Consider the following 22,970-nt stretch of genomic DNA (forward strand, 5'->3'; position numbering starts at 1 on the left):
AATGGTTGCTGTTATTATTGTCAGCATTCAGTAATCAAGCGTTCTGCCCTTAGGCTCTGTGCTAAGTATTTATGATAAATGAGATAGTGTCTTTGAGGAACTCAATTGGTCATCATCTTTTAACCATTTGCCCATTCTGCAGTATTATTGGCTTTCAGATGAGCTGTCAAAATACAAGGTTGTCAGTGAGGAGTGTCTCATTTGTATCTTCCTTGTCAGACTGTTGGTTTGAAATAAGTGGAAGAGTTCCCTTATTTAAAAGTTAAAATCACAAAGATTGTTTAAAATTCTCTTCAAGATGAAGATGGAACCAGCCTGAATTCAAGTATCCTGGCAGCACTCCGAAAAATGCAGGATGGCTATTTTGGTGGGGCAAGGTAAGTGACCTCTACATTCTCTTTAGTGAAATGAAATCAAATTTGGAAGCTGGGTATAGTAATTGTAGACTTGTTATGCCTTTCTGTGTATTTTTTTTGTTTCACAGATGCATAGTTTTAAAAAGACTTTATTTATTTTTAGAGAGGGGGGAGGGAGCAAGAGAGGGAGAGAAACAGTGATGTGTGAGAGATACACTGATCAGTTACCTCTTACACGCCCCCCACTGGGGACCTAGCCTACAACCCAGGCATGTGCCCTGACTCGGAATCAAACCGGCGACCCTTTGGTTTGCAGGCTGGCACTCAGTCCACTGAGCCACAACAGCCAAGGCCATAGATGAATTTTTTTATATTAAATTCATTGGGATGTCATTGGTTAATAGGATCATATAGGTTTTAGATGTACATTTCTATGATACATGATCTGTGTATTTATTGCTTTATATGCACACCACCCAAAGTCAAATCTTCTTCTATCATCATATATTTTGGTCCCCTTTATCCTTTACTACCCCCCGCCTTCCCCTTTGGTAAGCACCATACTGTTGTCTATGTCTATGAGTTTTTGTTTTGTTTGTTTTTCTTGTTTGTTCATGTGTTGATTTCAGTTTTGTGTCTCACATATGAGTGAAATCATATGGTTCTTAACTTTTTCTGTCTGACTTACTTCACTAAGCATGATATTCTTTCTGTGTATCTTTAATGACAATCTCATCCTATTCAGAGAAGCTCGTGTTTGATAGATTGATTGAAGGAATTTAATGTTATAGAGAAGCATTAGAATTTTTCCTCACCCTGATCTCTGCCTAGATCTTAACAATTCAGTGGACAAGAAAACTTATTCTTTAAAAAAAAGGTTACTGGGCTATTCATTTCTGGCTGCTTTTCTTTTCTATTTTCCTAAGTTTTTATTTTGAAAAATTGTAAGCTAACAGAAATCTTATTGAAAAATCTTTCTCTTCCTTTCCTTCCTTCTACTCCTCTCTACCTTGCTTTCTCTATCACACATGTGTACACCTGCAGAAATATACACACATCTTTTTTTGCTGAACTATGTGAGAGTTAGCAGAAACATCATCACTCTTCTACCCTAAATACTTCAGTTTCTGTCTTCTAAGAACAAGAGAATTCTCATATATAACTGCAATATAATCATCATACTCAGAAAATTTATTACTGATACAATATGATATTGTCTGATATAGAGCTCATATTCAAAATTACTCATTTGTCCCAATAATGGTTTCCCATAGGTTTTTTTCTTACTCCAGGATTCAGTGAAAGATCACACATTGGCATTTAGTTTTTATATTTCCTTGATGTCCTTTAATGTATAACAATTCTGCAGTCTTTTGTTAATCTTTCATGACAGTTTTTATTACAGTTTTGCAGAAGGAAAGTCAGTTATTTTGCGGAATATCTCTCAATTTTGTTAAAGAGGCAGCTGTCAGGTTTTTCCATATCCTTTGTCCAACAGTCTTTTCACTAAACAGTGTTAGCTTCCACTGATGAATTATTTATTATTTGTGGAGTCATAAAATGATGATTCTGTGTTTCTATCATTCTGTGTACATTTAACATTTGGAACCTGTTTAAAATACAGCTTTCCCATGCCCTCCTTTTATTTTGTAGTTTTAGTGTCAGCATAGATTCATAGATTTTTATTTTGTTTTTTTATGTCATGCTCCATTCCTATCATTATTTATTTCAATGTTCAAATTATATAGGATCTGGCCATTGGAAGCCTCTTCAAGCTGGCTTCTTTAGAAAATCAGTACCATTGACTTTCCCTTTGGGCTTTGCAATTGGCTTTATATGTAGGGGAGGATATGGCTTACAATCTACTTAATTTATAACATTTTCAAGTACCATCTTTTATTTTCAAAATGATCTTTTTGAGTATTGTTTAAATGATGTGATGGATTTGTGATGATTTTTATTCATTCTGTTCTAGCTTCTTTGGTAGCCTATGGAAATTCTGGCCAATGTTTGGCATAGTTATCCACATGGCAACATAGCAGTGAAAGAAAGTAAAACTTATCTGCTGGTGGATTGTGAACCCATAGTTATAGTTTTTATTAACATAGTACCCTAACCTATAATACATCATGCCTAGGAGTACAGTAAAATTTTACATTTACAAAATTTATACTAATGTATGAACATTAGTAATCCCCCAACAAAACATTCTGGGTATCATTTTTCACTAAATTATGTTGTTTTAAAAACATTTGTTCTGATTTCCTGTTTTCTACTTACCCTCTCACTGTCAGGGTTCAAACAGGTAAACTGTCAGAGTTTTTGACAACATCTTGCTGCACACAGTTGAGCTTCATGGACCCTGGACCTGACAGTAAGCTGTACAGTGAAGATTATGATGACAACTATAGTGAGCTAGAATCTCGTGACTGGATGAATGGCTATGATTCAACCAGTAATGGTAAGGAGGCTTCATAAAGGCACTGGCCTTGCTGGACAAGAAGACAAAACATTGTTGAGTGTCCTCCTTAATATTTCTCACTGCCAGCAGTCTCACTCCTATTTAATACACGTACCTTTTGTTTGGCTTCACTTTTCATCCTTCTACTTACCTCTTACCTTTGGTATCTGGACTAATATCCCTGCTGTGATTGTGGAAAATAAAGTTGACTGTCCCTTACTAAGTAAGGTTAAGGAGAGTTCTCTGCTGGATCTATAAAATGGCTAGTGATTTCAAAATGACAGAAAGCAGTGAAGAGTGGGAGAGATTTAATGAAGTATATAGTGGAAAAATTATACACATACACTCCTGTTTTATGACATTAAAACATAAATTTGAAATTAAGTTAGAGTGCTTTTTTAAAAAATGTTTTATTTATTTATTTTTAGAAAGAGGGGACAACAGAGAGAAAGAGAGGGAGAGAAACATCAATGTATGGTAGCCTCTTGCACACCCCCTACTGGGGACCTGGCCTGCAACCCAGGCATGTGCCCTGACTGGGAACTGAACTGGTGACCCTTTGCTTCACAGGACGGCACTCAATCTACTGAGCCACACCAACCAGGACTTATAGTGCTTTTTATATATAATATTGTATGGTCACTTCACAATCTCCTGGGAGGATTGCATAGTTTGGAAAAAACCTATTTGGTATGTGCATTGCTTTTATATTACAAACTACACAAACAAAGCACAACAAAGTCTAATTGGCCATTAGGAATACTAAGATGACATAGTGAGAAAACATCATGGGGACATATATTTAAAATGGCTGAGAAGTACCCTAAAGTGTTAAAACATTGACCTAGTCAGGGAAAGAATTATAGTGCTTGAGATTCAAAGAAAATAGGGCAATAGGAGCAAATTATTCTTCTAGCTATCTAAAACATGATTTGCCTGCTTTCATTTCCTGGGCATTTAACTGTTGCTCTATATATTAAGGCAGCCAATCTCTTTATCTTAAGAGTGGTTTGTTGAAGAAAAGAAAAAATAAATTAGTTTTCCTTGATGTGGTAGCAAGCATAATCTCATATACAATATACCAACATGTTAGAAGTCAGAAGGACTATTTTCTTATTTGGGCTCAACATTTACTCACCTAAGAACCATTTAATTTACTCTGTATTTGTTTTTGTAAGACCTAAAATGGTATGAATTTCTCTGTTGGAAAAGTGCATTAACATATAAGATTACTTCCTATTCTCAATAATAACAAAAGTCATGATATCTACTGTGGCATAAGCTGAACTATTTTGAAAATCAGACAAGAATCATCATTTATTGAGGTTGTTTGCTATTCCATAGGTAATTATAATTTCCATCTGTAGTACTCTTTCTGTTAGATTAATTTCTAAAATATATATTTTGAATGATATATATTAGGTTGGCCAAAAAGTTTGTTTTTTTCTTTCCGTAAGTTGGTTCTAATAGTGCTCAGTTGCCTTTAAGTTCATTCAAAATAATTTTGTTAGATTGTATTGTGACAGTTGTCATATCTGTGTGCACTTAAAAAAAACTTAATCAAAATTGGCGAATTTTTGTGTAGCCATTTTAATAGTAAAGAGAGAAGAACATATCCAACTTTTTGGCATATTATGCTTTATTATCTCAAGAAAGGTAAAAACACAACTGAAATGTAAAAACAAAACTGAAATGCAAAAAAAAAATTTGTGCAGTGCATGGAAAAGGTACTGTAACTGGTAGTACGTGTCAGAAGTGGTTTGTGAATTTTGTGCTGGAGGTTTCTCGCTGGACGATGCTCTACGGTCAGGTAGACCAGTTGAAGTTGATAGTGATCAAATTGAGACAGTAGTTGAGAATAGTCAATGTTCTACCATTTGAGAGATAGCCTACATACTCAAAATATCCAAATTAATGAAGTTATTGGTGAAAATGAAAACTGTGCCTTTTATTTTACAGAAAAAAACTCAACAGACTTTTTGGCCAGCCCAGTATTACTGAATTTTGACACTATGCATTCTGAGTCAGGTTTTCCTCTCTGGACTTACTCATCAGTGGGTTTACAATGGATGTGTCTATTGTTTGCCAGGCCTTCCATGGGGAGAGCACTTCTCTACATATTTTTTAAAGTATAGTTGGTGTACAATATTATATTAGTTTCAAGTCCATATTCTTTATAATCCTTCATCTAATAATCTAGATTGTATTCAAGGTTATATTTGTCATTAGGATATCACTGAGTTTGAGCTCCGTTCTTATAGTTTTTCCAGTTCCCGTTAGTCACATCAGAGCACAGAAAGACATCTTAAGAGATCACCAAAGGTGATCAAAAACTAGATGATGCATGACTGACCTAGTAGACTTCAGTATTGATCCAAAGACTGTTATTTTCCAATTATAAATACTGTGAATGTTTATTTGAAGTCTGAAATGTTATATACCCACAGGGTATATGTATGTTTGTTTCCATTATCCATAGCCAGAGATAATGTTATAGAAGGTAGGTGGAAGATGGGGAGCCCACAGGGATAGGGACCATATCTGTCTTCTTCAGCCCTGAAACTTCAGCACCTAGTACATACACCACCTGGTACAAAGCAGGCAATAAATATATTTGGTGAATAAATGAATTAGATAACTAAAAAGATGAATGTGTGGCCAGTAGTCCTTTGAACACCAATGCCACATAGAAGTTGTTTTTTTTTTTTGTTAGCAGTTGCCGCTTGCCATTTGTGGAATCTGTTTTTAGCTAGGTTCAGTGTTTAGTGGATGATTTTTGCCCTTCCCCACAAAAGTCTCATTGTACCAAGGAGACTCAAAGGGCCCTAGTCTGCTCTTCCACCATCATCATCGCCACCATTATCATCATGTGCTTACATATGAAGTGCTTGCACCATTTGTCCTGTATTAACCTCATACTGCTTCCAGTGGCCCTCATACTGTCTCAGAAAAATTGAAGAATAAGTGAGTCCTGGTAAATGGCCATAGTTTTTAAATGGGAAAGCTAGGAGATTGTATAATGACCACATGCTTGAGCTAAAACAGTCTACTTCTGGTGCTATGTTGTGGGCACAGGATCCAGTCATTCTGTTGGTGGGTTAGATTGTGAAGTACTAAAATGTTCATTTTTTTTCCCTTTTCACTCCTTACTAACCTTGCAGCTCACTGTGGTGATGAAGTTGCTCGTTATTTAGATCACCTTTTGGCACACACTACTCCCCATCCTAAACCAGCCCCTACATCCCAGAAGGGAGGGCTAGATCGGTTCCGAACTGCTGTGCAAACAACCTGTGATTTAATGTCTTTGGTGAACAAGGCCACGGAGCTGCATGTACAGAGTGAGTAATGCCAGGACTCATTGGGGTCAGGCACAGGATGACGTGAAACCCAAAATGGAGGCGGGGGGATGTTTATTACAGTGTAAGCAGGAACTTTGTTTTGTTCACTGCTTTATCCCCAGCACCTTGGACAGTACTTAGAACATATTACACACTCAAATACTTGCAAAATTAATGAACTGAGTATAGTTTTGCTGTAGATAGTGCTTTATAGTCTAATTTAACCAGTTACATAGCGAGAAGAGACAAAAAAAGAGACATGGAACATATTCAATGTTAACATCAAAGTATTAAAATGGTGGAAACTTTTTTTCTTTTGAGATAAATTTTATTTAAAGAGGAAGTGATGCAGACTATTAAAAGAAGGCCTTGCAATGGAGAAAGAGATATTCTTCTTTAACCAAGCTACATCTGGTTCCCTTAGGACAGCTATAACTTTTATAGTCAGTTGTTCCAGCAGTATAGAGCTGTGTTTGTCAACTACTGTACTTATTCTTCAGCAAGTTTGCCATTCACCTCTCCATGACCACTACCCTCCTTTAGTAGTATTTGTAGTGGAAAATGTCACATTGCCAGGAGTAGTCATGGTCCCCAAGAGTGTTCAATGCTTCTGTGGTAGCTGCATGTGAAGGGACAGAAAGCATCCTTCACCATACCCACAGGACCTAAATGTTAACATTTACAGATGATGAGAATGATTGAGATGCATGTTCTTGCTGTCTAAAACTTTATTGATGGTTACTAACGAAAGATATTAAACGTTGGAGAATCACTTAACATTTAGAATAGGGGAAAGCTTAGCATTCCCTTCAAGTATGCTTCCTTGACAAGAGGGCTTATGTGAAAAAATAAACTTTATTAAGTTACACTTTTTTAGATTATGAATCAGGACATTTGAGCTTAATTACCTGCTCTGCTACTTACTTGTTTGAACAGTTAGTTGATCTCTTTATCTTTATTTCTGTACCTGTAAAATGGTGAAAATGATGAGCAACTCTCTCCTTAGAGGTTATGGTAAGTTTTTCAACAATGGACTGTAAGTAAAAATCTTAGGAATATCTCAAAGTTGGTCAGCCACTACAGTTTTTGATTCACTATTTAGGATCATCCATTTATCTATTCTCAAGGAAGTCCAACTGCAGGCAACCAGATATTCTCCTAAGAAAATCCAGAAAGTATAAAACATATCTGAGTTCTTTCTGTGATATATGGCATTCTGTCAAAGCATTGGTGACAATACCATTGTGGTATTGACCACATGTTTAGACTTTTAATATCAGCTGATGTTACAATTCTAGACATTCCATTAAAAATGTTTTTTATGTATTGAACATTCTTTAAATTATCTCATATTTATATTTCTTTTTTTGATGTTACCCAGAAAGAATAAACTTCTGTAAAGAACCAACAATATGTGTGACTTCATTGTTGAAATCAACTATGTATTGTTTTCAGTCCCTTATCTAACCTTTATTATAAATGTCAACTTTTCGCAGATGTTCACATGTATCTTCCTACAAAGATAATTCAGCCTTCCCAGCCTTCATTCAACTGTCTTGACTTACCTCACTCCACACAAGAGGACCAGGTAAACTTGCACATGAGGTATTTCTATCAGATTGTGGCAAAACTGCCATCCTTATGGAAAATAAAAGGACTAGCCATTGTGGTTTCTGCTAGTGACTGGTGGTAGGCAAAATGCTACCCTAGTGAAGATATGTGACCTTTTCAGTTCACTTTTCAAATGGGCTAGTTTTTCTACCCAGTCTTTACGAGAACTAGATTGCAGTATCATACATCTTAAAGGTTTCATTGCTTTTAGTTTACTTTTCATCAAAATTTAGGAAATTCTTATGGAAAAGCTTTAGAAATGAAAAGATCAATACTTTAGAGCATTATTTAAGTTGAACACTTGTGGAGTTAATTTTTTTTCCTTTCTCAATCTAAAGGTTCCCTCAGTTCGTGTAGAAATACATCTTCCTAGAGACCAGTCTGGGGAGGTAGACTTCAAAGCACTAGTTTTACAGTTAAAGGAGACCTCCAGCTTCCAGGAGCAAGCTGATATCCTCTACATGCTGTATACTATGAAGTAAGTGATGGATGTTATCAATCTACTTTCCTGTTCATATACAGAGAAAGAATAGTATAGTAATTACAGCATAGCTTTAGAATCTCACTGATCTGGTTTTGCAGACTACCCAGTTTGTAACTTCAAAGCCTTAATTGTCTTCATTTATAAAATTGGGATTATATCTACCTCCCAGAACTGTTGTAAAGATTAAACAATATGTAGTATCTGCAAAATCTCTAATACAATGTCTTATACATAGTGACCAATAACATAACCATTATAATAATTATTATGGTTATTTTAAGCTGTTAGTATTTGGTAAAATCTACAGATAAATATATTCTTTTTATAAAGATTTTATTTCTTTATTTTTAGAGAGAGGGGAAGGGAGTGAGAAAGAGAGGGAGAAAAACATCAATGAATTATTTATTGCCTCTCACGTACCCCCTACTAGGGACCTGGCCCACAACCCAGGCATGTGCCCTGACTGGGAATTGAACCAGTGACTGTTTGGATCACAGGCTGGCACTCAGTCCACTGAACCACACCAGCCATGGCCAGATAAATATATTCTTAACTCAAAAGAAGATAATGGAGGCTTACATGAAAAAGAAACTAGCATTTTTGAGTGTTTGCTGTGTTAAGCACCCTGTTAGGTACCCCAAACTCAGTGGACCTAAATTGAACTCCACTCTCCTGTCCCCTACATCCCCCCTCAAAATAACATGTTCTTTTACATTTATTCATGTTGCCATCATACTGGAGAGGCAGAATGGACACCCCCACAATTTGGTTTGGATGTTGAGACTGATGATGCCACACATGTACCAAAAGGGTGTGAAATGTTTGTTCATTATATAATGAGACTTTCTGGGGAAGAGCAGAACAGGTTCCTTAGTTTGTCCCAAAAAACCTTGGACGAGCAGGGAAAGGAAGCCAGATTTGGGATTGTATTATGGTTAGGAGGTGAGACTGGGATGAGAGTTCTCACCAACACCAAAGGAGGGGAAACTCAAACTTTCTTATCAGCTTTCCCAGATGTAGCCTGAAAGGGAAAGAGAAGTGGTAAGACTTGAAATCTGTCAGCCGCCAAACATCCAAAATGGAGTCAGACTATGAAATTTTCCATCTCTGTTGTTGGAACCTACACGTACCTAATCGTCAAGCTTCTCCCCATATCCACTTAATCACCAAGTGTGTCCCATTTTAACTCTATATATTTCTCTTCTGCACCTCTGGTATTGCTCTTTTCATTCAGGCCTTTGTCTCTCACTAAGACTATTGTTACAGTTTCCCAACAAATCTTCCTGCTTACATCTTGTTCTCCTCAAGCCCATCTTTCACAGAGGAGGAACAGTAACTTTTCTCTTTTACTTTTTATGATAGAAATGCTCAAACTTACATAAAAGCAGGGATCAATATAATGAACACTTTTGGACCCATCACTCAGCTTGAACAATTATGAGTACATGATTAATCTCTTTATATCTATATTCTCATCACTCTCTCTTCCTTCTGAATTATTTTGAAGAAAATATCAAACATTTTATCACTAAATATTTTAGTATTATTTCTAAAAGACAAGGAATCTTTTAAAAGATAACCACAAGAAAACTTCTATTTCCAAACAAGCTACAGTAGATGCATGTCTTTCTGTTTCTTGTGCTATGTAGAGGAGGACATTATTTATAAAAACAAACAGCATAAGATGTTGAAAAGTAGGCAGAAAAAAGACAGACTGTCTAAGAACCTCAGGATCTGAGGAATGACAGGGTAGTGAGATCCCCGGGTCTTGTTTGTTGCCTCATATGTCCTGTATTGGGCAGTAAAGAAACCAGCAACCTGAAAACAGCAATTGCCACAGACAAGAAAGGAATCTAAAGAATGATATAAATCAATAGACAAAGCAAAAACAGATTCATAGACACAGAGAGCAGACTTGTGGTAGCCAGAGGGAGGAGGGTTGAAGGACTGGGTGCAAAAGGTGAAGGGATTGTACAAACTGGTAGTCACAAAATATTCACAGGATTGTCAAGTACAGCATAGGGAATACAGTCATTAATATTGTAGTAAGTATGTATGGGGCCAAGTGGGCACTGAAAATATCAGGGAGAAAACTTTATAAAGTAAAGAATTGTCTAACCATTGTGCTGAAACCAATACAAAATAATATTGAATGTTAAAAAAAAAGCCCAAAGAAAAACCTATTCTGCAGCAGATACTTTGCTACTCCCAGTCAAGATGGCAGATTAGGTAAATGCTGTGTTTGCCTCTGCCCACAACCACATGAAAATTACAACTAAATTATAGAACTACCATCACTGAGAACCACCTGAAGACTAGCTGACTAGAAGTCCTATAACTAAGGATATGAAGAAGAAGCTGTGATAAAACTGGTGGGAAGTACAGAGCACAGAATGGGCAGGACCCACACCCACAGTGTGGCAGTTAAGAAACAGGAGGGATATGTTGGCTACAGAGGTCCCTTTTCAGGAGCGAGGGGTCAAGACTCCCCAGCCCAGAGCACTAGGGCTGACAGGAAGAGTCCTCATAACATCTGACTGTGAAAATCAGTGGGAATTGCATCCAAGTAAGATGGAGGGATGCTGGAACCCCAGGCATTCCACCTGAGGGGCCACAGACAGACTTGCTCACTCAGCAATTCACTTCTTCTGGGCTTCAGTGCAGGGGCAGCATCTCAAAAAGCACCGGGGACATTTGGGGAGTGCAGGTATCAGGGCAGTGTTCTCTAGGGACAGAAGTGCCAACAGGCACCATTGCTCCTGTGCTGAGTGCTCCTCTCACCCAGCTGACAGGTGCAGGCAGGAAGGCACCAAATTTCAGTTTTCCATTAACCTGGCTAATATCATTCTTCTGGCCCTGGTGGTTCCCTGAAACCCCACTCCACCCACCTTGCCCATTTAGCCTGAGCCACTTCCACCAGCTTTTCCAGCTCTTCCACAGGAACAGCCTGCCTCTGCTTCCATTGAGAACTTTCCTAAAATCTCTCAAAGGTCCACAAACCCCAAGTAAGCATTGATTGGCCTCAGCATAACCTCTTGCTAAGTGGCCCAATCACAGCACAAGCAGTCTCTGGTCTCAACTTGCATTGTAACTCTCATCAGATGGCCCCAAGCCTGGCATAAGCTGAAGCCGGTGTTGGCTTGGAATGTAACTTCAACTAAGTGGCTACAAGCCCAGCACAAGTGGAGGCTGGCCTCAGCTCACATCGTGGTGTCCACTAAATGGACCCAAGCCTACTACTAGTGGCATTGGGCCTCAGTTCACAACATAGCCTCTCCCAAGTGCCTTCAAGCTCAACATAAGCAGCAACCAACTGCAGATCACTTTGTAGGTCCTACCAGGTAGCCCCAAACCAGGCACAACTGGCACATGACCTAACTTGTACCAGAGCCCCTTTTAAGAGGCTCCATAACCAACACACCTGGTGGCTGACTTCAGACCAGAACACCACCCAGCCAATTCCATGGATGACACACCTGAAGGGAAGATTCGGCTGGTACCAAAGCACTGCTAAAGTGACTCCCACTCCATGGGTTCAGGCCCCACACAACAGCTTGTCTACTGTGTGTGTATTATGTATATATTTCTTTTTAAACAAAAGCCTCTTTTTTAGAGAGAGAGGGAATGGAAGTGAGGGGGAAAAAGAGAGGGAGAGAAACATTGATGTGAGAAACATCGATCAGTTGCCTCTTGTATGCACACTGACCAAGGAGCACCACAACCTAGGCATGTGCCCTGACCGGGAATTGAACTAGTGATCTTTGCTTTGTGGGGTGATGCCAAACCAACTGAGCCACATTGATCATGGCTCTACTGTATTTATATCCAGCTCTCATAGCCAGTCAGCCTGAGGTCAACCACACTCACTGACATGCCAACAGCAATCAAGGCTCAAGCGCAACAGATGGACACATAGAACCCACACAAGGGACACTCCAGCAGTACCCAGCTCAGGTGACCAGGGAGTCTGCACCGCTGTACCTCAAAGGACTCCTGCTACTCAAAGCCACTCTGTGAAGACTGGGAGACATAGAAGATCTACCTAACACATAAAAACAAACACACAGAGTCAGCCAGAATGAGGAGACAAAGATACATGTCCCAAATGAAAGAATGGAACAAAACTCCAGGGGAAAAAAAGTAAGCAAAATGAAGACAAGCAATCTAGCAGATACAGATTTTAAAACACTGGTTATAAGGATGTTTAGTGTGGATCTATCAACTATGCAGCTAGTACAAAGGTTAAAATACAAAAGTAGGAAGATCATGTGTAATTATAACAATAAATTAAGTAATACAAACAAGCACATAAGACAAAAACATTAACATGAGTGAGGAAGTAAAAATTGTAGTGATTTTAGAATGCATTCAAACTTAAGCAACCATCAACTTAAAATACACTGTTCTAAACATAAGTTGTTATATATGAAGCACATGATAACCAAAAACCAAAAATCTACAAGAGATACAGAAGAAATAAAGAGAAAGGAATCTAAACACAACAATATAAAAAGTCATTAACAAGAGAAGAGAGCAAGAGAATAAGAAAGGAACAGATAACTAAAAAACAATTAGAAAACATTAAAGTGGCAATAACTACATGCTTTTGAATAATTATTTCAAATGCAAGTAGACTAAATGCTCCAATCAAAACACAAAGGGTGGCTGAATGGATTTAATATATAAGAGACCTATAAGAGACCCACTTCAGACCAAAATAAACACACACACACACACACACACACACACACACTGAAAGTAAAGGAATAGAAAGGATATTTTATACAAACAGAAACAAAATTGGGGCAGGTGATGTCTGCAGCATAGAGGCATGAAAGGTCCTCTTGTTTATACCCCTTGAAGTTACAAGTTGGACAGCTATAATTAAACAAAGGATTCCCTACTCAATACACAAATTCATCTGAGAGATCCTCATATTGAAACATCTCAAGGTGGGCATATCTAAGTGAAGGGGGGAGGAGGGGAAGGGGAAGGACAGAGATGGGTGACCCTGGAGCTCACTGCAAGACCCATAGCAAGGGGAGAGTTAGCTTACAGCACACACACCCTGCAGCCATAAGGACCAGAGGGATAAACTCAGCATTCCTGCCTGAGTGGTCAGCACATACTGTGGCTGAGCCCAGTGATAGAGGCAGAGACTGAATACAAAAGTATTGCAGTTATGGTCTAGCAGCTATTATCACCAAGCAGAAAACAAAGACACAGATGTGTAGCTGCTTCCCCTCACCCTCCCAGAGCTCTCAGCTACAGCATGGTAAGTGTCAGGTTATAGTATGCACACTCTCAGCAACCCTGAAGAACAAAGGGGCAGAAACATTTCTGCTCAACAAGCAGGTGCAAATTGTGGCTACACTCAGTGACAGGGATGGAGATTCACAAGTGTGGCAGCTGAGGTCTGGCAGCACCATTACTGGGAGTAAACAAGAGCACAAAGGCACAAACAGACCTGTCCCTTCCCACCTGCCTCCACCCATCCCAGCAAAGCCTGGTGAAAACACCTGGGATGCCTCAGATCATATAGCACTTCTGGCAGCATCTTGCAAGGGCCAGCACTGGAATCTCATGAGCCAGAACTCCATCACCCACCACATTTCCCCACAGGGATGGTACCCTGAAACTGAGGCGATCTGGTCACAGAGGGGATACCTACCTCCCCAGGACATATGGGACATTTTCTCTGGCCCCACAGAGATCCCGAAATCCTCACCAAGACAATATCAGAAAATGAAAACTTGCATTTCACCATCAACTAGAAAACAAAAGAAAGTCCTCTCCTTCTCCCCTGCTAAACAGTGAAGTCTCAAATACTTTTTTAAAAAGGCAGATTTCATCCCATATGACCCAGCAACCATGTTCTGGGTATCTACCCCCCAAAATTGAAAACATTTATTACAAATATATATGCACCCTTATATTAATTGCAGCATTATTCATGGTGGCCAAGACATGGAGACTACCAAAGTGTTCTTTGGTAGAGGATTGGTTAAAGAAGATGTGGTACATATATACTATGGAATATTACTTAGCTATAAGATGAATTACTGCCATCTGTGCAAACATGGATGGACCTTGAGAATATTACGCTAAGTGAAATAAGTCAGTCATAAAAACCTAAGAACCATACAATTTTATTCATATGTGAGATATAAAACTGAAAGCAACAAATGCACAAATGAGAAAAAAAAGCCTTATAGACACAGGCAACAGTATGGTGGTTATCAGAGGGAAGAAGGGGGTTAGGGGGTAGTAAAGGGGGTCAGATACATGGTGTTGGAAGGTGATTTGACTTTGGATGGTAAACACACAATAAATATATAGATGATGTATCATAGAATTGTACACTTGAAACTTAGTAAACCAATGTCACCCCAATAAATTTAATTTTTCAAAAAAAACAGACTTCATTCCTATAAATGCCTAGGCAGAGAAAGAATCCATCAAACACCATGAATAGTCAAGGTAACAAGGTAGCTCAGAAAAAGAAAATGAATACTCTCCAGAAACTGAACTTAAAAGACATGGAAATATGCTATTTAAGTGACAGAGAATTCTTGATTGCAGTTTTGAAAAAACTCAATGAAATAAAACAAAACTCAAAAAGGCAGTTTAATGAACTCAGAAATAAAATAAATAAAGAAGTACTTTAACAAAGAGATTGAAACTATAAAAAAAGAACCAAATGGAAATTCTAAAGGTAAAGAATAAAAGAGACGAAGACTGAGCTAGCAAGCTTAGGAAATAGAGCATATCAGATGGAGGAAAGAATTAGTGATATCAAAGGTAGAAATCTAGAAATGACTCAGATGGAGGAAGAGAGAGACTTGAGCATAAGAAACATGAAAGAACTTTATGAGAACTATCTGACTCCATCAGAAAGAGCGATATAAGAATAATAGGTATACCAGAAGGAGAAGAGCAGGAAAACAGAACAAAGAGCCTATTCTAACAAAATAATTAGTGTAAGCTCCCCAAACCTAAGGAAACAACTGAATCCTTGAAGCAAAAAGCAAAGAGAAGACCTAATTATCTCAAGCCAAAAGTCTTCTCTAAGGCACATTATATTAAAACTGTTCAAAATTAATGACAAAGAAAGAATTCTCAAGGCAGCAAGGGAAAAGGAGACAGTAACTTAAGGAAACTGCATTAGGGTGTCCAACCTGTGGCCCATAGTCTGCATGTGCCTCAGGATGTCTATGAATGCAGCCCAACACAAAGTCGTAAATTTACTTGAAACTGTGAGATTTGTTTGTGGTTCTGTGTCACAATGTATTTAATGTGGGGCCCAAGACAACTCTGCTTCCATTGTGGCCCAAAGGTGCCAAAAGGTTGGATACCCCTGCATGATTAGATCATAATTGGATTTTTCAGGAGAAATCCCACAAGTTAGGAGAGAGTGGAATCAAATATTCAAAATATTGAAAGAGAGAAATCACCAGCCCAGAATAATATATCCAGGAAAATTATACTTTATTTTGGGGGGAAGGCAAATGTCAGGCTCTGCTTTATGGAGTGCTGTAGCATGACATAGTCCAAAAAAGGAGATAAGCCATGGCTGGACAAACCCTTCTCAGGGGTTTTGCTGGAGAGGGATGAGGACTGGCTGCCCAGAACAGAGCTCCCAGGGCCTCAGAGATAGGGTGCTGGCCTGGCTTCTGTCCCCTTGTCCCCGAAGAGGCCCTGCAGTAGAGCAGTAGCATCTGGGGAGGCCCCCTCTCTCCCATAGAGCTACTGCAGCCCAGCCTTGCTGTCTGCTCACTCCTAGCAGGGGAAAGATACCACCCTAAATGCTGATATGGCTGGGCCAGGGTGAGTGAGGAAGAACAAAGGGAACAAGCCCCAAAGTGAGAGGTGTGGGCATTCCAGGAGCAGAGCTGCTTGCAGGCCAAGGCCAGTCAGCTAAGCTGTAATGGCTGCTCCCTGTGCCATAGCCTGGGGGCTGCAGGAAATGTAGGTCTGCACCCAGCTCAGCATCGGGATCAGAAGACCCTAACAGGTAGAGGCTTTAGCTTCTGGCTTTTATTGGTTGCTTTTTCCCCCCTCAAATCCAGCATTATAAAAAATCACCTGAGCTGGTGGTTTCATCACAGTGGAGGTGGAGGTAGACCAGTGGTCGTATGGGAGTAGGGCACCAACATGGTGTGATGGGTTCTTCACATGTAATGGCAGGCCAAGAAACTGTCAGCCAGGGTCACACTGGAGGCTGGGCTTCCTTAGCACAGCCAAGGCTGTCCAGAAGGGGCAGCATAGGGGCACTTTTTTCTTGTTTAAACAGCAGCATATTAAGGGCATTTATGCACATGTCCTTTTCCATTGTGCACAGGGATCCCATCATGTGCCAGCAAAGAGCCAGCCTTGTCCATCTGCAAGTTGTACTTGAAGGCCTTCTTGACATGCTCCATGATTTTTTTTGGTCTTTAGGTTGAGGTCCAGGGCATTCGCCCTGGCCCAGTAGAACTGCTGGAACTGCTATTCATTGTCCACATACCCAAACAGGACGAACTCAGTCCCCTCCCCATTACTGGGGAGTTTCAGGACCCACTGGGCCACCTTCTTAAGCAGCTGACCCCTTAGAGATCCCCAAGGCAGTGGGTGTATGTATGGGCCACCAGCAGCTCTGGCTCATTCTGCCCCACATAGTAGAGTCAGTCCACAAACTTTTGAGTAGCCTTATAGCACTGCACCTGCTCCCTCCAGTCCCCACCAAAAAAGAACTCTATGTCCTTGGTCAGTGTCTGCTTCCAGTGTAGCCCCATGGAGAAGTACAGTGAGTATAAAGGCTAGGTGGTACATGTTGCTGTCCATTTCCTCTTCGAGGGCTGAGTATGTAAAGTCAAGTGCAGTAATGGTCAGCTTAAACAGCTCTTTCCTGATGTTACTTTAACAAACTTCCTGCTTGTGTGCTTCCGTGGTCCCTTCAGAAGCTCAGAGAGGTCAGCCATTCTGGTATGGCTTTCTATTTCTGGAGCCTTGGAGTTCTTTTTCTCTGACTCAGCCATCCCCTCTGAGGTCTCCAGTTCCACTGATATCATTACCAAATGTGGTTCTTGTTGCCCTCACTCTTCTGCTCCAATCACCAGTGTGCTTGGACATCAGTCTGTAGGCATGCCTGTATGTTTGTCAGTGACTCCCTCAGGTGCTGCTGCTGCAGCCTAGCAGGCAGGCCAAAATTATACTTTAGATATGGAGGAGAAATAAAGGCTTTTTCAGACATGAAGAAGCTGAGGGAATTTACCACCAGAAGACTTGCATTACAAGAAATAGCGAAGGGTGTTGTTCTACCTGAAACAAAAAAGATAAAAAGATACAAAATTATTGTATCTTTTACAAAACTATTGTATTAGTGTAAGATAACTGACTGACAGAGGCGGGAAAATGCAACCCTTGTTCAGAATAGGGTGCTAAGCACTTAGCTATAACATAAAGGTTTAAGGAGGTAAAAAACATTTTAAAATATATTTTATTGATTATGCCATTACAGTTGTCCCATCCCCCTCCTTTATTTTCCTCTGCCCTGCACCACCCTCCCACCAGCATTCCCCCTCCCTTAGTTCATATCCATGGGTCGTACATATAAGTTCTTTGGCTTCTTCTCCATTTCGTATACTATTCTTGCCCTCCCTCTTTTATTTTCTACCTACCATTTATACTTCCTATTACCTGTACCTTTTCCCCCATTCTCCCCTCTCCCTCTCCACTGATAACCCTCCATGTGATCTCTATTTCTGTGATTCTGTTCCTGTTCTAGTTGTTTGCTTTGTTTTTGTTTTTGTTTTTAGGTTCAGTTGTTGATAGGTGGAAGTTTGTTGTCATTTTACTGTTCATATTTTTTATCTTTTTTTTCCTTAGATCAATCCCTTTACCATTTCATATAATAAGGGCTTGGTGATGATGAACTCCTTTAACTTGACCTTATCTGGGAAGCACTTTAGCTGCCTTCCATTCTAAATGATAGCTTTGTTGGATAGAGTCATCTTAGATGTAGGTCCTTGCTTTTTGTCACTTTGAATACTTCTTTCCAGCCCCTTCTTGCCTGCAAGGTTTATTTTGAGAAATCAGCTGATAGTCTTATGGGAAGTCCTTTGTAGGTAACTCTCTCCTTTTCTCTTACTACTTTTAAGATTCTCTCCTAATCTTTCATCTTGGGTAATTTAACTATGATGTGCCTTGCTGTGTGCTTCCTTGGGTCCAGCTGCTTTGGGACTCTCTGAGCTTCCTGGACTTGTATGTCTATTTGTATGAGTACTCTCTGATACAGAGACTCCCCACACTGCTATTGAGGGACATCTCCTATACATGTAATCCCCTCCTGCCCTCTCTCCTTGGATTTCCTTTACCCCCATCTCCTTCTGGATGGTAGATCTTGTGCCTTCTGTAAGCCTCTGGATCATGTCCAGCTATGAGGAACTTCCCCTGTCATACAGTCCTGTCCAAGTGTTACTCAATAAAGCTTGTTATGTCTACTGCCAAAAAAAAAAAAAAAGACATGGGTCTTACTATTTTGATACCTTTGTTTTTTTTCCCATTATATAGGACACTTTATTCAACAAGTACCTGTTGGGTACTTAACATGTGCCAGGAACAATACTAAATGCAGAGTAATAAAAATATAGTGAAGAAGATGAAAAGAGATAAGAAACAAGAACAGAATGACTGTTTTAGAACTTTACAATATAAATACCTTTAAAGTTTTTAAAGAACATCTAAGTTTTTAATCTACTTGGAATTTATTTTTATATGTCTTCTTATTTAACATACCTAAAAATCAAATTCACTGTCTTTACCAGAAAGCTACTACTTCCTGACCCTGCTAGTGGTATCATCATGTTTTCAGTCACCAAGACTTGAAATTGTGTCATCTACAACTCATCCTCATCCCTTGTCTCCCCCTGTAACATCACCACTACCATTGGGAATCAGTGACCAAATCTACATCTCCTCCATGATGTGACTTTCAACCTTTACTATTGCTCCCCCTACACAATGTGAATACTCCCACCAAAATAAGCTACTACTTATCCCATGCAAAGCACAGTCCCTACATGACTGCTTTCACACCTTGGCTCATGTTTTTTCCTCTACCTGAACTAGTCTCTCTTACTATACCCCATCTCTTGTCAGAATTCTAGCTATCCATCAAAGCCTAGTTTATCCATCACCTCCATGAAACTTTCTCTGATCTCTAGGAATAAAAAGACCCCAAAATGTGAGGTATCATAGCACTTCTTTTCATATTATTTATTTGTTTATGTTTATTTTGATCATTTCAAACTTAAAGTGTTGTTTTTTATTTTCTTTTCTATTTGTTGGCATTCTTTATATGTTATGGAAATTAGCCTATGGGTTGCAAATATTTTTATCTGTTAAAAATTTGTCTGATGACTTTGCTTACAGTGGTTTTTGCAATAAGAATTTAGTTGTTTTATGTATATAAATGTATCTTTTCTTTTATGGCTTGGTATATAGTCCATAATTAAAAAGTGTTCTTGCCTCCAAACTTATAAAATAGTTTTACCTTTTTTTTCTAGTATTTTTACATTTACATGTTTGATATTTTGGAATTCTGGCATGGATCCAAGTTTTGTTTCAGATGGCTACTTCATTGTCTTAACATCATTTAATGAATAAAATCAACCTTTATCATATATTAAATTCCCAATTTCATAGTGCTTTATATATCGTTTATGGTACTTAACAGCTGATTTGTGTTATAGTAATTTTTACAAATATATATGTGTGTATGTGTGTGTGTGTGTATATCCTTTAAAAATAAGCACACATTCTTCTTATTTCATGAGTTCCCTCAGTGGGTACTTTCTGAACTTTGAATAGTAAATTAAATCTTTGACTTTATTTTTAGCACCATTGAAGCCCATGAAGAGGGTAAAAGAATGCATTTTGTCAAAACACAACTGAGACTAAGACTTGTTCTTTTCTAGGTATTTGACGTCTGGGGCTGGCTACTAATCATAGTTTTATAAGGAGTCTTAGTAAATTGTAACATTTATTTCCTATTGAGAGAAGCTTATCAAAAAATAAGCATACCCATTTTAACACTAAAACAGAAGAGTTTGCTGACAGCTTTACTTACAGTTAATGTAGGCCTATCTTTAACATTTCAGAGGACCTGACTGGGATACTGGATTGTATGATGAAGGGAGTGCAACAGTCAGAGAGCTGCTTACTGAGCTATATAGCAACGTTGGAGAAATCCGTCACTGGGGTCTGATCCGATACATCTCTGGAATCTTAAGAAAGAAGGTGGAAGCACTTGATGAGGTACTATAGATTCTCCTTAAACTTACACCAAATCTAAATGGAGGACTTTTAAAAAAATTAGTTTCCATAAATGTTTTTTAAGCAACTATAGCCTTTAATCATTTGATATATTGTCTTTCCCATAGAAACTTTCTGATATTCAGTTAGCTTTTTGTTTGTGAATGTCAAATGTATAATACTGAAGCATATATAAACTATAGACTTATAGAGGTGTTGCAAACTACAAAAATGCTACAGTAGATCTTAAGAATGAATTTACACTAGGCTAAATGTACCTACCTCTTAGGAGATAATATACCTTATTGTTCATTCTTAGAAATCCCTTTTCTGATCTTCATAATATTTCCTGAGAAAGAGAGTTTAATGTGTCATTAAGTTAAGGGAAAGCAAGGGCTTCTAGGCAGAAAAGACTAATTTTCATGGAAATCTGAGGTGCTATGGGAAGGCTAATGCTATTATGCTGTCTCTCCTTAGGCCTGCACAGACCTTCTCTCCCATCAGAAACATTTGACAGTGGGATTCCCTCCAGAACCTCGAGAGAAGACTATCTCTAAGTGAGTATGGTTTTGACTGGTTTAATCAACCTTCTCTTAGTCTTTAGGCAGTTGTGTGAACTGCCCCCAATTCTCTTGCCCTAATTTGACAATGGATAATAATGCCCTACATGTATGATCTTCTCAGCGTGAGAATATTGATAATAACAGGGCAGAGGAAACTCACAGTGAGTAGTATTCAAATGTATTTTGCTTTTTTTGTTTGATGGTTTTCTTGTTTTTGTTTATGTTTTCTTGCTGAATTTCCCAAACCTCTCATTAAAACAAAAAGCAAAAGCTGGGCAACTGGAATTAGCACCCACAAAAAATTCAGCTATTATTTGGATTTTGTTCTAGGCCTCTCTCCTTGTCTTATAGACAGTTGTTTTCCCCCTATGGCTCTTTATATTTCTCCCCCCTGTGTGTGTGTCTCTGTGTCCCGATTTCCCATTTATATAAAGACACCAGTCCTATGGGATTAGGACCCACACAGTAACCATCTCCAAATAAGGTCACACTTTGAGGTACTAGGGGTTAGGAATGTAACATATGAACTTTGAGGGGACATAATTTAACCCATAACACCTTGCTCCTGGCAAATAGAACCTTTTATCACAAATCAGATTAATTTCGTGACTACAGTCATACCTTCGAGATATTGAGGTTTAGCTCCAGACCACCACAATAAAGCAAATGTCTCAATAAAGTGAGTCACACGAAGTTTTTGATTCCCCAGTGCATATAAGAGTTATGTTTACATTATACTGTATTCTACTGAATATCCAATATCATTATGTCTAAAAAATGTATGTAGCTTAATTTTAAAAATATCATTAACAAATTCTAACCATCATCTGAGCCTTTAGTGAGTCATAATCTTTTTTGCTGATGGAGGGTCTTGCCTTAATGTTGATAAAAATGCAGTATCTGTGAAGTGCAATACAATGAAGTGTAATAAAACAAGGTATGCCTGTACTGCAGGCAGTCCCTAAGAAGATAGTGTGGTCCATGCCCTATGCCCTAAGAGTGCTTAGTATCAACAGGAGAGTCAGAAGTGTGGAAGGAGGTTTCTGTACCTGTGTGTGTGTGCATGCATATAAACTGATGAAACTATAGAAGTCTATATAACTCTATAAGGTGCAATTGCAAAGGAAAAAAAAGCTTCCAAAGGGCACAACTTAAATTTAGTTTATTACTTTCTAGCTATGATAGTTACTCATCAAATGTTAAGAATTACCCATGAAAGACTAGTCTGGAAGGACACCATAGAATGAGTTTTAAATAAAATTTTCTAAAGGAAATTTAATCCAGGTTTAGATAGGTGACAACAGAGCCCTCTTGAGTTGGTATGGGCCAGAGTGTTTGGGGAGGCAAAGAACTCTGAGGACTGAAAGAACCAGCATGCTACCAGCAGTGATGCAATATTGAGGGAGTGACTTGGACTTGGGAGGTGCTTTTTTATATTCTCAATATATGTAGGCTTAAGTAGTTGCAGAATTTCGTGTTACTTTACTGTCTTCTTCCTCAGACCGTTACCCTATGAAGTGCTTACTCAGCTGATAGATGAAGCCAGTGAAGGGGATATAAGCGTTTCAATTCTGACACAGGTGAGTAGAATTATAAAGCCTAATCTGGTGATTGATATTTTAAGCTTGTTTTCAGTTGATCTGGCAATTGACCACAAAATTGACCTTGTGATGCCTGGGCCATAATTTTTGCCTATATCCATTCCCTGCACAGGAAATAATGGTATATCTAGCCATGTATATGCGAACTCAGCCTGGCCTTTTTGCTGAAATGTTTCGACTTCGAATTGGTCTGATCATACAAGTTATGGCAACAGAACTGGCTCAGTCCCTTCGATGCTCAGGTATTCAATTTAGTATCCAT

General features: G+C 38.8%; 1 protein-coding gene and 1 pseudogene across 3 annotated transcripts in view; one reads left to right on the top strand and one right to left on the bottom strand.

The window, feature by feature from the left end:
* PHKA1 (phosphorylase kinase regulatory subunit alpha 1) overlaps positions 1–22,970 on the top strand; it is a 129,776-nt gene that overhangs the window by 88,413 nt on the left and 18,393 nt on the right. For 2 of the 3 annotated variants that reach the window (XM_036016779.1, XM_036016780.1), the window contains 9 exons: positions 299–377; positions 2,651–2,817; positions 5,979–6,155; positions 7,652–7,743; positions 8,105–8,244; positions 20,391–20,547; positions 21,022–21,101; positions 22,609–22,687; positions 22,821–22,950. In XM_036016779.1, coding sequence (XP_035872672.1) covers positions 299–377; positions 2,651–2,817; positions 5,979–6,155; positions 7,652–7,743; positions 8,105–8,244; positions 20,391–20,547; positions 21,022–21,101; positions 22,609–22,687; positions 22,821–22,950 — 1,101 coding nt within the window. The remainder of the gene's footprint in view (positions 1–298; positions 378–2,650; positions 2,818–5,978; positions 6,156–7,651; positions 7,744–8,104; positions 8,245–20,390; positions 20,548–21,021; positions 21,102–22,608; positions 22,688–22,820; positions 22,951–22,970) is intronic. The other variant, XM_036016781.1, reaches the window with a different exon arrangement.
* LOC114504805 lies at positions 16,238–17,571 on the bottom strand (annotated as a pseudogene).

This window comes from Phyllostomus discolor, chromosome X (assembly GCF_004126475.2).
Source record: "Phyllostomus discolor isolate MPI-MPIP mPhyDis1 chromosome X, mPhyDis1.pri.v3, whole genome shotgun sequence".
Lineage (NCBI taxonomy): Eukaryota > Metazoa > Chordata > Mammalia > Chiroptera > Phyllostomidae > Phyllostomus > Phyllostomus discolor.